General features: G+C 41.8%; 1 protein-coding gene across 2 annotated transcripts; it reads left to right on the top strand.

Annotated features, from left to right (window-relative positions):
* The first annotated feature begins 4,261 nt into the window (after nucleotides 1-4,261).
* Nucleotides 4,262-14,661, top strand: CHMP2A (charged multivesicular body protein 2A). Of its 2 annotated transcripts, XM_060780675.2 has the most exons (7): nucleotides 4,264-4,371; nucleotides 6,998-7,045; nucleotides 7,887-8,078; nucleotides 8,175-8,354; nucleotides 10,018-10,148; nucleotides 11,135-11,196; nucleotides 13,971-14,661. In XM_060780675.2, exons 3-7 carry the CDS (start codon nucleotides 7,911-7,913, stop codon nucleotides 14,090-14,092), a joined length of 663 nt encoding a protein of 220 aa, XP_060636658.1. In that variant the 5' UTR covers nucleotides 4,264-4,371; nucleotides 6,998-7,045; nucleotides 7,887-7,910; the 3' UTR covers nucleotides 14,093-14,661. The 2 variants fall into 2 exon arrangements, with proteins under 2 accessions (XP_060636656.1, XP_060636658.1); XM_060780673.2 differs by lacking the exon at nucleotides 6,998-7,045 and having other exon boundaries at nucleotides 4,262-4,371.
* The last annotated feature ends 1,650 nt before the right edge of the window (nucleotides 14,662-16,311 follow it).

Below are 16,311 nucleotides of genomic sequence, written 5' to 3'. Positions count from 1 at the left end.
AAAGTTCACATTTGCCTTATTTCCAGTGCGGGACAAGCACTGCAATTTTGCATCACTATCTTAGGAGGCATGCCTGTAAACCTAGTACGAAACCATTTGAGTCATCTTAATGCTGAAGGTTCTCTTTGTAAATGAATGCAGCAGGCTCTTGGGGTGATTATGAGGCTATTTAAAACAAAATTTGAATTGTCATTCTTTTAATAATCAGCAAATTACGCATGGCTTTTTCGGTTTGGCTACATCCACAACAAAATTGAATCTGGTTAATTAAGAGGAAAGTGTATCTGAAAGGGTTTCCTGTTATAATCTAGCCGGATAGAACCACTGGAGGCTTTGTGTGAGTAATTCACAATGTGACTTGGAAATGGCTAAGGATCCAAAAGCGTTGACAGGGTGGAAGGTTGTGGAAATTGGCTTTTCGGGGTTACATACCCAAAAAGGAGAGGTAAGGGGGCTTTCATGGTGGCACTGTGTGCCATGTGGTACTAAAATGTTTTCATCTGCTATTATGCAGAGTAAATGGCCAAATGCCATAAAGGCACAAGATCCCTCCAGATCTTGGAAGCTAAGCAAGGTACTATATTTCAGAGGAAGGAACTGGCAAAACCACCACTGAGTAGTCCTTGACTAAGTAAGCCATATGAAATTGATGGGGTTGCAACAAGTCAACAGTGATGATGACGTGTACACAAAGACCAGGCACTTTGGAAGCAGAGTATATCTTTGTTACCGAGACGGCTGTATCTGCTCACAGCTTTCAAAACGGGAGGTTGATCCCTAATTTGCTAGTTCCTTTTGCAGCTGCAACTCTGCAGGTAGCCTGTCTAGCCTTTTCACCTCCCTCCTTTCTCTATGTTCATTGTTACCACTTCCTTCTATGTCGAGGGAAGGCATGTTTCTTTAGGATACACACTGTGACATAGGAGAGAGTAAGAGAAAGGAAAAGAGAACAGCTTTTTGCGTGCCCTGAGAGTTTCCCAGAAGCATTTGGCTGGTTTCTGTTGCAAATTGGATGAGTGTCAGGGATTTTCTTGTGTAATTTCTTCCACTAAATATACTTGCTACTCTTGCATAAAAGAATTCATTGTGCCTGCTACTGTGTTACATTCCCTATGTCTTAGCACATTATGGGATGTCCTAGTTTGAGTCACAACGCACTTAATGATCCTGAGCATTTGCAAGTATGATGTATGTGTAAGTAATGCCTTCATAGCTGGCATCCTGTTAGTGAGATACATATGCATAAATTGTTCTACAAGTGTGGAGAATATTATTTGCCTTCGTGTAATCGGGACAGCTTTAAATACTGTAGAGACACAAGATCCTATCTAATCTAGGAAGCTAAGAAGGGTCAGCTCTTGTTAGTACTTGGATTGGAGAGCAACAAATACCAGGTGCTGTAGTCTATATTTTAGAGGAAGAAATGGGAAAAAAACACCTCTGAGTATTTCTTGCCCAAGAAAGCCCTATGAAGTTCACTGGCAACTTGAAGGCACATATTCACTGACTGTGATTGAAGTGGAACATACAACACAACTGTGATCATAGTGTTGCTATTATGCATGGTGGTTACATAGCGCTGGCAAACATCTCCATGTGCTGATATTTATGCTACACCAAGCTGCTGATGGATTGCATCCTCTGGGTATCTTCAGCATTTCAAAGTGTAGTCTTGGTTTTGACCTGGATTATATCAGTTAACACTAGTTGTGGTTCAACATCTGGGGGGGGGGGGGGGGTCACACAAGTCCCGCTCATCTAAATGGATTTATACGGTGAAACATCTTCTCACAGCAAACAATTATCTGGAATTGACTGGAAGGAAATTATACGGCCCCAGTTCCTAAACTTTAGTCTTCTCATTTCCCAGAATCCCTGATAACTGGCCAAGCTGGATGGGGCTTCTGGGAGTTGAAGTCCAAAAAACTATGAAAATAATCAAATTTTGTGAACCATAAATTATCTGTGTGTAGAATATGTGAAGACCATTAAAATCCAAATAAATAATAGTCTTAATCACCTATTACCAGACCTGTCACACACACACACTCTCTCTCTTTAATGGAGATACTGAAGATTGAACTGAAGACGTTTTCTGCATTAAAAAAACTCTGATGGAGATGGTATAATTTTCATGACATAGCTTCCTAGGTACTTGCTGCAGCCCACAGTTGAGGATGGCTCTAGTCTGTGAGTCTCTGTTCTAGTTGCTAGACTAGCTATAGTTAGCTTTTCAGATGGGCAGGTTTGAATTTTGCAGATTTGTTTATTCTCTAATTTCATCAAAATGTTTTCTCTGGATTCTCCAGTGTAACTCTGGTCAACCTTCTCCTGTAATCTTGTAGGAACTAGAGGTTCCTAGTGAGAACACAGTACAATTCTACGGTCAGCTGCTGTCATTTTATTTGTGGTTTATCATTTTTATGGGCCTCCCTATTTCCCTAACCATGGTGAATGTGAAAATTTGACTGTAATAACTGTGCAAATGTGCTTTTGCCATTAAATTGGCTTTGATGTAAGACATCCTTATGAATGAATCTCCAGGACACCCTGTTATTATTTTTTTTAATTGTCACAGAGCTAAAATTAAGTTGTTATATTAGAAAGTGGACATTTGGGAATAGAAAGCCAGTGTGGTGTATTTGAAGTGTATTTGAATTGTTAGGCTACAATTCTGAAGAAGAGAGTTGAACTTGCCCATTGGCCATGGCCGCTCATTGGCTGACTTTTTGCAAGTCACGCTTCAGCGGGAGACAACCTTCCTCTGAACAGATCCTACCAAGACATCCCTGTGATAGGGTTTCCATAAGTCCAAAAGGACCTGAAGGCATACAACCAGCATCATCATAATGTAGGGGTGAAAGAATTAGGCTGAGCCATGGGGAATTGAGGTTTTAGTTCAGTGATTCCCAAATTTGAATCTTCTAGCTTTCTGGATTTCTTCTCCCAGAAATCTCTGCTGGTTCATCCAATAAGCAGGGATTCTGAGAACAGAAGATGTGAGTTTGGGAAACACCGTTTTAGTTCCTCACTGAGCCATGATGACTCTCCAAGGTTCCTCCTACACTGCCAAATAATCCATATTATCAAAACAGATGATCTACATTATTGGTTTTGAGCTGGATTATATCAGTCTACACTAGTTGTGGTTCAACATCTGGAGGGGGGGGGGGTCACACAAGTCCCACTCATCTAAATGGATTTATACCGTGAAACATATTCTCACAGCAAACAATTATCTGGAATTGACTGCAAGGAAATTATAGGGCCCCAGTTCCTAAACTTTAGTCTTCTCATTTCCCAGAATCCCTGATAACTGGCCAAGCTGGCTGGGAGTTGAAGTCCAAAAAACAATTATAATAATAATCAAATGTTGGGAACCATAAATTATCTGTGTGTAGAATATGTGAAGACCATTAAAATCCAAGGAGAGCCTTGTTTTGCCTATATATATATGGGCAAAACAAGGCTCTCCTTGGATTTTAATGGTCTTCACATATATATCTTCACACACACACACACACACATAAAAAGGCAGAGGAAAGAGAGACCAAATTGCCAATATCCGCTGGATAATGGAGAAAGGCAGGGAATTTCAGAAAAACATCTATTTCTGTTTCATTGACTATTCTAAAGCCTTTGTGTGTATCATAATAAACTGTGGCAAGTTCTTGGTGGTATGGGCATACCAAACTGCCTTGTCTCTCTCCTGACGAATGCAAGGCTGGGTTGAAAACATTAACAACCTTAGATATGCAGATGATACCACTTTGATGATCGAAAGTGAGGAGGAGCTGAGGAACCTTCTAATCAAGGTGAAAGAAGAAAGTGCAAAAGCTGGGTTGCAGCTAAACATAAAAAACCCAAGATTATAGCAACAAGAATGATTGATAACTGGCAAATAGAGGGAGAAAATGTGGAGACAGTGACAGACTTTGTATTTCTAGGTGCAAAGATTACTGCATACACACACACACACACACACATATATATATATATGCTGATTTTTATAAATCTTCAGGACCACAGTGTTTCTCCCTGCTCTTTTCTATGATCCCATCTCATTTCCATTTTCAAAAATGGCTCCTCCTCTCAGGTAACCTGGAAACGTCCCACGCATGCGCTGTAGCCTTCTCAGGGAGGGACTAACCAGCAGCCGTCTTCCAAACAGGAAGTGGCCAGTCCCGCTCTAGCTTTCCCAACCTCCGTGCCTCTATGACCTCTCCTTTTTCTTCTCCGCAGCCACAGTTGCCACGCTCGCTGGTCTTCCGCCCGCCTGACTCTGACGCCGCCGTGACGTCACTGCGTCGAGGCGGAAGAAGACAGCTGAGGAAATAACAAGAAAGCTCGGAAGGGAGAGGCTGCTGTTGGGTAAGCGGAGGGAGGGGGAACTTGGGGATTTGGGGGGCATAGATAGAGGAATTTCAATGTGTTGGTAAAGTTTCTCCTATTTGTAGTGATTCTTCAGACTCACAAAAGAGAAAATGTAGACGTTTGTGGGATTTAATTGTAGGCTTGGCATGGGACAGTCCCCGCCCTCTTTAAAGCCCCAGATTAGTTTATCCACAGGTTGGTTGGAAACATCAAAAAATAAATAAATCCAAAAGCAAACTTTGATTTGGGCGTTTTATATTAGGGATACCATTTTATTATATTTTATTTTATTATACAGTTCCCTGGCGTCCATTTTGTTTATTTATTTACTATATTTATAACCCATGAGGTTTGGTAGATTTCAAATAAAGGTAGTTTCCAATTTAAAGATTTAAAGAGATTTAAAGATGGCCTCAAAGCCAACCTTAAAATCTCTGGCATAGACACTGAGAACTGGGAAGCCCTGGCCCTTGAGCACTCCAGCTGGAGGTCAGCTGTGACCAACAGTGCTGCAGATTTTGAGGAGGCACGAGTGGACGGTGAAAGAGAGAAACGTGTCAGGAGGAAGGCGCGTCAAGCCAACCCCGACTGGGACCACCTTCCACCCAGAAACCAATGCCTTCACTGTGGGAGAAGATGCAGGTCAAGAATAGGGCTCCACAGCCACCTACGAATCCACAAGGAAACCCATCGCGGAGAACCATCTTACTCGTCTAAGTGAAGTGAAGTGTAGTTTCCAATTGCTTGGGCATTGCTATTATAATAGACCTAATTACTACTGTACGCTATACCAAACATGGGCCAACTTGGGCCCTCCGGGTGTTTTGGACTTCAACTCCCACAATTCCTAACAGCCGGTAGGCTGTTAGGAATTGTGGGAGTTGAAGTCCAAAACACCCGGAGGGCCCAAGTTGGCCCATGCCTGCCCTCTACTATACTATCCCACAAACTCTGTATTGACTTGATATAAACTTTATGTATCACAGTTTTATTGTAAAGCTTTGTGAATGCAGTATTATTTCTTTGATTTTCTTTTTTGCCTGTTGCTAAATTGTTCTGGTTGTCTGAGAGTCTACAAGTTAAACATGAGCCAACAATGTCACGTGGCAGCAAAAAAAAGCCAATAGGATTTTGGCCTGCATCAATAGGAGTATAGTGTCTAGATCCAGGGAAGTCATGCTCTATTCTGCCTTGGTCAGACCACATCTGGAAGCACAGTGTGTCCAATTCTGGGCACCGCAATTTAAGGGAGATGTTGACAAGCTGGAATGTGTCCAAAGAAGGGCGACTAAAATGATCAAGGGTGTGGAGAACAAGCCCTATGAGGAGCGGTTTAAAAAGCTGGACATGTTTAGCCTGAAGAAAAGAAAGCTGAGAGGACACATGATAGCCATGTGTAAATAGGTGAGGGGAAGTCATAGGGAGGAGGGAGCAGGCTTGTTTTCTGCTGCCCTGGAGACTAGGACGTTGAACAATAGCTTCAAACTACATGAAAGGAGATTCCACCTGAACACGAGGAAGAACTTCCTGACGGTGAGAGCTGTTCTCCAGTTGAACTCTCTGCCCCAGACTGTGGTGGAGGGTCCTTCTTTGGAGGCTTTTAAGCAGAGGCTGGATGAAACTGTGGAGACCAAAATCCACTGATTGTGGTAATATGAAAATAACTAAATTAACTCAATGTATATATTACAAATACACATATCATACCTCGCTTACCTGCCAGGGCTGATTATTGAAGGATTTGAGCAGATACTGGTTTTTCCAGGCCTTGGAGGAAGAGCAAGATTAAAGGGATATGAGGGCTATCTCCCTTATAGTTGTGTGCCTTCCAATTATTTCTAACTTATGGTGACCTATAGTCCAACCCTCAAACCATTGCCTTCTGAGATTGCCCCACTCCCTCACTAATACAGGCAGTCCTCAAGTTATGAACAAGATAGGTTCTGTATGTTTGTTAGTAAACTGACTGTGTAGGAACAGGTACAGGTGTAATTCCAGTCACACACACACAAGCTTTGGATAGCAAAGGGAAGGTTAACATCCCCATGGTGTTTGTTTGGCTCTCTGTGCCCCTGTTCAGAAGATTTTATTTAACTTTCTGTCCCTATGATCATTGATTTTGAAAAGTTTAGCTTGTTGTGGAAAAAAGGATTGGTGATAAAGCTTCAGGGCCAGCAACTTTTCCCCATGATAACTCTTTCAGGAGTGAATTTCCCTTTTGTCGGGTAGATTTCTCTCACTTCCTGTTGTATCACACCTGTTTTTAATGATGAGTCATTTGTAATTTGGATGCTTGTAACTTGGGGACTGCCTCTATAGAGTAGTATATGTATGCATATACATCTAAGCTGCCTAGTAAATTATGGTGACCCTATGAGTTTCATGCAGCTTTCTTAGGCAAGAAACACTCAGAGGTTGTTTTCCGAGTTGCTTGCTCTGAAATATAGCCTACAGCACATGAGATTTCTTCATGGTTTCCCATCCAAATACTAACTAGGTCTGACCCTGTTTATCGTTCAAGATCAGACAGGGCTATACAATATAATATATCACTGTCGGATAATTATGTCTAATAATCTGAATAGCATTTCCTTTTTCTTTAAACTTCCCCTTTCTCTTGTAGAAGGTGACACCCCTCACTGGCTTCCTGAAAAGGGATCCCTTAATATAGGTACTAGACTGTGTTGCTTAATACAATTCTTTGTGTTGCTGTAATGTGGTAAATAAATATTGTATTCATATATGGCATTGAGTTGTTGCCTTTGTAAGGTTGCTCTGAATCCCCTTCGTGGTTGAGAAGGGCAGTACATAAATGTGGTAAATAAATTAAATGCATTGTATTGAGTAGCATATCCAGGATTCCCCTGCATTCTGTTAAGGTGTTTTGAGTTACCTGCTAGATTTTATTTTGGTAATACATATGCTTAATACATATTTATATCTGTATATGCACACATAATATGCCTCACTGGCATATTATGTGTGCATATGGGTTGATGTTGGATTGCAATCTTCCTTAATATTGTATCCTGTGATTGGTCACCATTCTTTAGCATTTCAAAGTGGGGTCTTCCTCATCATCTACTACCTGAAACTTCAAATTTTTAAATGGAGATATTCATTCATCCATTTGTATGCTGACTTTCTGGTAAAAATTCTGAAATAATTTAAAGGTATCAAATGTAGGGAAAAAGAAGCTACACATACCCGTTTGCATAATATAGACTAGTAGAGCTCTCCTAGGCTCTACTAGTCTAAGAGAGCTCTACTAGTTGATTGACTGCTCAGATAATAATAGATGTCTTGCTTCATTGGTGTGGTTGTTATTGATTTCCATATATGATGAAAGCAGAAGAAGCAAATTCCTAGCTATCTTAACCTTTATAACAAATGTTCCTTATGAAGCTCAGAGGTTCTTCTAACATTTACTCTGAAGGTATTTTCCTGTTAAGTGTGACAGATGGATGTCTCTGAGTTAAGCGCTTCTGTTTTCTTGACTCTCCTCTTGACAGCTGTAGGGTTGAACTTCTGCCAAAATGGATCTGTTGTTTGGACGCCGGAAAACCCCAGAGGAGATGCTGCGGCAAAATCAACGGGCACTGAATCGTGCCATGAGAGAGCTGGACCGTGAGCGACAGAAATTGGAAACACAAGAGAAAAAGATTATTGCTGACATCAAGAAGATGGCCAAACAGGGGCAGATGGTGAGCTAGGAAGGAAAGAGTGAACAGTGTCTGAACATCACTAGAGAGGGCATTTGCATCTGCATCTCCACCTCTAACCTGTTTCTTCTGTCGCAGGATGCAGTAAAGATTATGGCAAAAGACCTGGTGCGGACAAGGCGTTATGTGAAGAAATTCATCATGATGCGAGCTAACATCCAAGCAGTGTCCCTCAAGATACAAACCCTTAAGTCAAACAATTCCATGGCTCAAGCAATGAAGGGTGTCACCAAAGCCATGGCCACTATGAACAGACAGGTGGGTTGGATACAAATCAGTTCAGCTAGGAAAGCACTGCAGGATCATGGAGCAAAGTCAAATTCTGTGAGCATGTTGAATTTCAGGGAGAAAATTTAACTTGGTGCTAGAGCAGAAGATTTAACTTGGTGTTTTGAATGCAGAAGATCATGTCTTCAGTTGCATTAATCTCCAGTTAGGTTGAGTAAAAAAAAGTGATGATTACTAGTCAGAGTAAATACCAGGCTAAATACAGAGGGAGAAATAGTATAACTTGATATAAGCAGAATTTGAAAAAAAATGCATTTGTGAATTTCAGCTTCCAAAATCCTCCAGCTGGTCTGTTTTGTGGGTGGGGTGGTGGGGAGGTATTGGAAGTTATAATATAATAAATATTTATTTCCATCCTGCCCCATCTCCGCAAAAGAACTCAGGGCGGTTCACAACATGAGTAAATATTTCTATAATATATAGAAATAGATAACAAATTAATAATAAGAAAACAAAACAACATAAAGCAAATAGGCAACCGATGGACCTGCTTCAGGAGGGGGGTTGTGTGTTCTCTAGTTGTCATCCAATAAAGCAGTGTTTCCATTCACTGATTAAAATGCAGCTTATTGTGTCTGTGTGCTATAACAGGGCATTAGATTGGTAAAATGTAGTGTCTCTTAACTGGCTGATTCTTAGACCTGAATAGTCCTGTAGAGCTCACTGGTGACTGCAGTTCTTTGCTACTACCATAATTAATTGGCAAGTGAAGGGAAAGCCATTTGAATCAAACAAATATTTGGGGAGGGGATATACTCTGAGGGCGTTTAAGGTCTCTTCTGTGACATTGGTTCTTAAATTCTAGTCCTCTGGGTCTTATAGTATTCAGCTCCCAGAAGCCATGGCTGCTGGCTAAACTGTCTGCGGCTTCTGGTAGTTGAAATACAAAACTTTTAAAAGACTAAGTTAAAGACCTGTTCTGAGGTAAGCTGCTTTGGAGGTAGCTTGAGGGAACTATGTTAATATTGAAGATGGTTGGTGAATAGCTAGAGAGAAAACAGGCTTTAAGAAAAACAAAGTATAAGTATTATTTTTGAGGTTCTAAAGCAGTGGTTTCAATCTGTGGGTTCCCAGATGTTTTGGCCTTCAACTCCCAGAAATTCTAACAGCTGGTAAACTGGCTGGGATTTCTGGGAGTTGTAGGCCAAAACACTTGGGGACCCACAGGTTAAGAACCACTGTTCTAAAAGGGTGACCCCAAAAGGTTATAGTGATTTTGTTACAACACAGTTTCTGACTTATCTAAACTCTGGGGGCAGTAAACTTATTTGTTGTGAGGCAGGGATAAGATTTTATGGTTCTGTTCATGTAGATTTTAACTCACAGGTGCCCCAATTAGCATTGGCACTAATCAGGAATGATGGGAGCTATGGGCCAAAATATCTGGAGGGTCAATGGTTTCCCACTCTTTTTTCTAAGGAAGTACTGACTAGGTTGGAAGTATGGATACTTCTGAGCACTTCATGCCCTGAAGCCTCTAATTTACTCACTCAGCAAAAATGACAGTCTCTTCTTGATGTGTTTAGTGTTATAGTTATATTTCCTGGCACCACTTACACATGGATGGAAAGCAGATCTTTCTCTCCTTTCCTCTTTAATTTTCTAATGATGTGCAACCTTTGACTTTATTCAGCTCAAGTTGCCCCAGATCCAGAAGATCATGATGGAATTTGAGAAGCAGTCAGAGATCATGGACATGAAGGAGGAGATGATGAATGATGCCATTGACGATGCCATGGGAGATGAAGAAGATGAAGAGGAAAGGTATGCAGGGCAGGAAGCAACTCTGAGAGTTGGAAACAAAGTGTACAGACAGAACATGTGTCTTGACCTTGCTTGGCTCTAGATAGCAACAGCTTCTATGATAGTATTCCTGACCTTTCCTTCAATGAAATCTGGGAATGTCACATATCCTTACTGGTATTCTTAGAAAGTAGATGTGCATGTGATGGCTTGAAGAAAAGGCGTAGAAGCTACTGTCACCATCATGATCTTGCAGTGTTCTAAAGGAGACCACAGAATGTGATTGAGACTTTCAAAAAATGGCATTTTTTGTCCTAAATAGATCTCAGAATAATACAGTCGTAGATACCATATTAATGTGAAAAGTGTGTCAATTTCTTATGCACAAATATGTATTATAGTTCTGCAACTTCAGACAAAATTGTGCATTTATAGAGCAGTAAACAAATGCATAGGATATGGACGTTCTTAATGCTGGGAAGAGGAATTGGGAATAAGATTTCAATAAATCTGTTCATGTCAGGTATATACAGTTAGCCCTCCACATTTGCTGTGGTTAGGTGCACTCAGTACCCACAAAAGTGAAAAAACAAAAATCATAAATGCAAAAAACTTTTTTAAAAACCTGAGGGAATACCTCTCTAGGAATCTCTTGGTTCTGTGCTGGGAATTGATGATAGAATCACACTGGAGTACCTAGATATTCCTAGGGAGGTCTTCCGTCTTGGAATTTTGGTCATCCAGTGTGAGTCTCTGGTGCACTTCCTGTGGGGCTGGATCATAAAGTTGTATGACAGGACCTAGAGATTCTTAGAGAAAATATTTTAATTAAATCTGTAAAAGTCAGATCTGCAAATGTGGAGTGCCAACTGTTCTGCAGATGTACATTCTTCCCATATCTCAAGTCAGGAGCCCTGGATGAGGGGATGGAGGGTGGGATGGGCAGGATGTATAGACAGTTGAACCTTTTTTGGGTTGGATCTTATACTCTTTGCTTCTTTTCACAGCGATGCTGTTGTATCCCAGGTGCTGGATGAGCTAGGCTTGACGTTGACTGATGAGTTGTCAAGTGAGTATAAGGACATTGTAGCTATTAAAAATAAGAAGATTGGCATGACAATGGCTAAAGGCCACAATCTATGTGAATTTTATGAAATAATGCCGATTCCTGACGGGGAAGGGGATGCTAATTATTAGTGGAGTATCAAAGTGAATATTCGGGACAATAGAATAGTTGGAGAATAGTTGTTCAGTTCTGTGTGTTGATTAGAATCTTCTTCTCTTCAGTAAGGAGGAAAATGTTGACAGACTCCTTCTACACTGTCCTGATTTGAACTGGATTATATGAGTCTCCACTGCCATATAATCTGGGATAAATCTGGAATCAGATCCTGGGATATACGGATTGTGTAGAAGGGGCCTTAGATAAAAGGAGAAATGTGTGACCCATAGATAATTTAGCCCCACTCGGCTCTGGTCCCTGAAGGAGAGAAAAGCAGCCAGAATATGCTGGTCTTAATCCCTTCCTCCGCTGCCATCTTTTGCTATGTCTTATATTTTTAGATTGTAAACGTGGGAACGTTTTTTCAAGGTGGGAACGTTTTTTCACCTTCTTTCAAGGTGAAAGAAGAAAGCGCAAAAGCCGGGTTGCAGCTAAACGTCAAAAAAACCAAGATTATGGCAACAAGAATGATTGACAACTGGAAAATAGAGGGAGAAACCGTGGAGGCCATGACAGACTTTGTATTTCTAGGTGCAAAGATTACTGCAGATGCAGACTGTAGCCAGGAAATCAGAAGACGCTTACTTCTTGGGAGGAGAGCAATGTCCAGTCTCGATAAAATAGTGAAGAGTAGAGACATCAGACTTGCAACAAAGATCCGCCTAGTCAAAGCCATGGTATTCCCTGTAGTCACCTACGGATGTGAGAGCTGGACCTTAGGGAAGGCTGAGCGAAGGAAGATCGATGCTTTTGAGCTGTGGTGTTGGAGGAAAGTGCTGAGAGTGCCTTGGACTGCGAGAAGATCCAACCAGTCCATCCTCCAGGAAATAAAGCCCGACTGCTCACTGGAGGGAAAGATACTAGAGACAAAGTTGAAGTACTTTGGCCACATCATGAGGAGACAGGAAAGCCTAGAGAAGACAATTATGCTGGGGAAAGTGGAAGGCAAAAGGAAGAGGGGCCGACCAAGGGCAAGATGGATGGATGGCATCCTTGAAGTGACTGGACTGACCTTGAGGGAGCTGGGGGTGGTAACGGCCGACAGGGAGCTCTGGCGTAGGCTGGTCCATGAGGTCACGAAGAGTCGGAGACGACTGAACGAATGAACAACAACAACAAAACGTGGGAACAGGAAACTGTTAAATTAAAACATTGTAAGCTGCTCTGAAAAGCATTTTTGGCTGAAGGACTGGATATAAATATTCTAAATACATAAAATAAATGGGTTGCCCTGAGGATCCAATTTTGCTGCCCCCACAGTCTCCCAAAGACCCAAACCTCTCCCCTCCCCTTGTATTCTTTTAAATCTATTAATGTATTTCACGTATTGGGCAAAAGAATTGATTGAAATAAGAATTGATTTGTAACCAAGTACTTCTGCATATATGTGATATTCACACAAGCAGGATTGCCACAGTTTGGCTTGCAGGTGTAGGTTGTGCGAAATTTGACTTCCTTTTCTAATATGAGAATTCCAACCTTTTTGGGTACCTCCAAAAGAATGGTAATCCAGTATTAAAGTAATAGAGTTGGTTGAGCATTGTATGGGTGGGGCAGGCCTCACAAATGTTCTTTAATAAGGAAAATGATTTTGAAAGGGAATATGGTCAAGAATGAGATAAAAGGTATACATTGCTGTGAGTTTTCCAGGCTGTATGGCCATGTTCCAGAAGTATTCTCCTGATGTTTCACTCATATGTATGGCAGGCACCCTCAGAGTTTGTGAGGTATATTGGAAACTAGACAAGGAAGGTTTATATATCTATGGCCCAGGGTGAGAGAAAAAAACTCTTGTTTGTTGGAGGCAAATGTGAATGCAATTAATCACCTTGATTAGCATTGCAAATCCTTGCAGCTTCAAGGCCTGGCTGATTTCTGCCTGAGGGAATCCATTCTTGGGAGGTGTTAGCTGGCCCTGATTGTTTCGTGTCTGGAATTCCACTGTTTTCAGAGTATTGTTCTTTATTTACTGTCCTAATATTAGAGTTTTTAAAAAAAATACCAGTATCCAGATTTTGTTCATTTTTATGGTTTCCTCCTTTCTGTTGATATTGTCCACATGCTTGTGGATTTCAATGGCTTCTCTGTGTAGTCTAACATAGTGGTTGATAGAGTGGTACAGCATTTTTGTGTTCTGAAATAATATGCTGTGTCCAGGTTGGTTCATCAAGTGCTCTGCTATGGCTGACTTCCCAGGTTTGTTTGTTTGTTTGTTTGTTTATTTGCTGTATTTGTTTACCACCCTTCCCAGTCCTCAGGCGACTCAGGGTGGTTGAATCATTCTGTAGTGCCTTTCATGTCCCTTGATTTGTGTTTGGGCAATGCTGCAGTTGGTAGTCCCTATGTAGACTTGTCTACAGCTGCACGCTATATGGTAGACTCCTGCAGAGGTGAGAGGATCCCTCTTGTCCTTTGCTGAACGTAGTATTTGTTGGATTTTCTTAGTGTATAAAAGGTTATTTATTGCGTACATGTGCTTTGTCTGTAGCTTAGTTTGTCATGAAGATCAAATTGCTGCATTTCCTGAGTATAACAGTGTGCTGAGTATGTAGAGAAAACTTGGCAGGAGAGGGCAGAACGGCATTGGCTCGATTTCTGACTTCCATCTCCTTCTTTTGCAGATCTGCCTTCAACTGGCGGTTCTCTGAGTGTGGCGGGAGCAAAGAAAGCCGAGAGCCAGGCAGCTCTTGCCGATGCTGACGCAGATTTGGAGGAGCGACTAAAGAACCTGCGGCGGGACTAAAAGCGAAGAAACCCAGCTCTCCCCTCTCCAGCGTGGTCTGGGCCTGAAGACCCTCCTGACTTTAGGACAACCTCTGCCGTGTCAAAGGGGTAGAGCTGTGCACACTTGTGGGGAGTTGCTGTGGGCAGAATGAGGGGTTTGTTTAAATGGAACTGTGTACCGCTTTAACTCCTCCTTTTCCTTTTATAAGGACTTTCGGCATCACCTGGTGAGGTTGTCGGGGGTAAGGGTTTTTCTTTTTTTCATTTCCTGTTCCTTGTAAATGGCTCCTTTCCACAAACTTGAGTGGATTGGAGATTCGTCTAAGTTCTCTTCTAAATGGAGGATGACATAATCTAATGTAATCACTACCCAGTCCTCAATGTTCTACTGGCACCGATGGTCGGGGAGGAATGGAGAGGAGAACGAGAGCACCTTGGCTGTTTACCACCTGGAATGGTGGCAAGAGCCTTTTCCAGCACTTTCTTGGCTTATAGCTTTATATACAGCTCTGCCCCCTGGAAGCGGGTCGGCCTCGCCATTGTGTCCATCTGCCTCTTGTAATAAAGGTTGTAGATTTGTATTGGAAATGTCTACAGTGTTTGCTTTTGCTGCCATGATGGAATGTCAAAGCCATGCAGTGCTAGCTATCTTTGACTAGAGTGTCTTGGCACAGCTCTTGGTTGTTTTCAGCTGTGCAATCTGTGACCTTTGAAGCAGGACATATATCCTATTGAGATTGTGTAGCATACTAGGAAATAGTGGATACCTCCAGTATCACTGCCTTGAAATTCATGAAAGAGATAACATGGGTTGAAGTGTAAAGGTAAAGGTTTTCCCCTGACATTAAGTCTAGTCGTGTCCAACTCTGGGGGTTGGTGCTCATCTTCCATTTCTAAGCTGAAGAGCTACCGTTGTCTGTAGACACCTCCAAGGTCATGTGGCCATCATGACTACATGGAGTCCTTTTACCTTCATTACCTTCCTGCCGAAGCTTGGATCTACTCACATATGCATGTTTTTGAACTGCTAGGTCGGCAGAAGCTGGGGCTAACAGCAGGAGCTCACCGTGCTTTCCGGATTCAAACCACCAATCTTTCGGTCAGCAAATTTAGCAGCACCACCGGGGGTTCCTGGGTTGAAGTGCAGCACACATCTATTGCTTACAGCTGAGGCAAGGGAGTTTTTGGGAGACATTTCTACTCTTTACCTTGGAAGACTTGTGCGAACAAGCATCTCCGCATTTGTATGTTTGTCCACAATGTCCTGCCTCATGCATAGAGAAAGAATTGTTTAAACTACAGACAGTGAGATTGCTGTTGCCTGGCTTGGGCCAAAAATTATTTAACCACTTGTGCTCCCTCTATTTTTCCCAGTTTTATACTTATTTGCACAATGCTTTTGACACAAAACAAACCTTAGAAGACTAAAAGACGAACCAGATTTTTTTAAAAAATTGCAGTTGGAGAGAATCATGCAGAACCTGAACCTCATGGAAATTTTAGAATAAGCCATAGGAGCCCCTGGTGGCACAGCGGGTTAATCCGCTGAGCTGCTGAACATGCTGACTGAAAGATTGGCGGTTCGAATCCGGGAAGCAGGCTGAGCTCCTGCTGTTACCCCCAGCTTCTGTCAACCTAGCAGTTCGAAAACATGAAATGTGAGTAGATCAATAGGTACAGCTTTTGTGGGAAGGTAATGGCACTCCATGCAATCATGCCAGCCACATGATCTTGGAGGTGTTTACGGGCAATGCTGGCTCTTTGGCTGAGAAATGGAGATGAGCACCAATTTATTTATTTATTATTTATTTGCTTTATTTCTATACCGCATTTTTCAGCCCTTAACAGGCGACTCAACCCCCAGAGTAGGACACGACTAGACTTAATGTCAGGGGAAAACCTTTATCTAACCTATGGAGACATGGAGATCAGTGTGGATCAGATTTAGGATATCTGCTAGCATACTGAACTAGTGTGTTAGCAGGCTGATTGCACTATGTGTGAGATGAACAAGCAACCATCTCATGTCAGTTCAGATGTCATGTTAAACAAACTGGTTTGTTAGTCATTCCTGCTGGCTTGTACACTGTCAGCCGAAATCCTTCATAACTCTGATGTGTGAATGAGTCCAGTGAATGAGACCAGTATAGAAAGATAATCATAGATTAGATTCATTTTGGAAAACTGATGGTCTACAAGGTTTGAAGACAAATTGGTTCATTCATTCTTCTGGCTTCC

The sequence above is a fragment of the Anolis sagrei genome, chromosome 6, assembly GCF_037176765.1.
Source record: "Anolis sagrei isolate rAnoSag1 chromosome 6, rAnoSag1.mat, whole genome shotgun sequence".
Taxonomy (NCBI): Eukaryota; Metazoa; Chordata; class Lepidosauria; order Squamata; family Dactyloidae; genus Anolis; species Anolis sagrei.
This window is presented reverse-complemented; position numbering and strand designations above follow the sequence as displayed.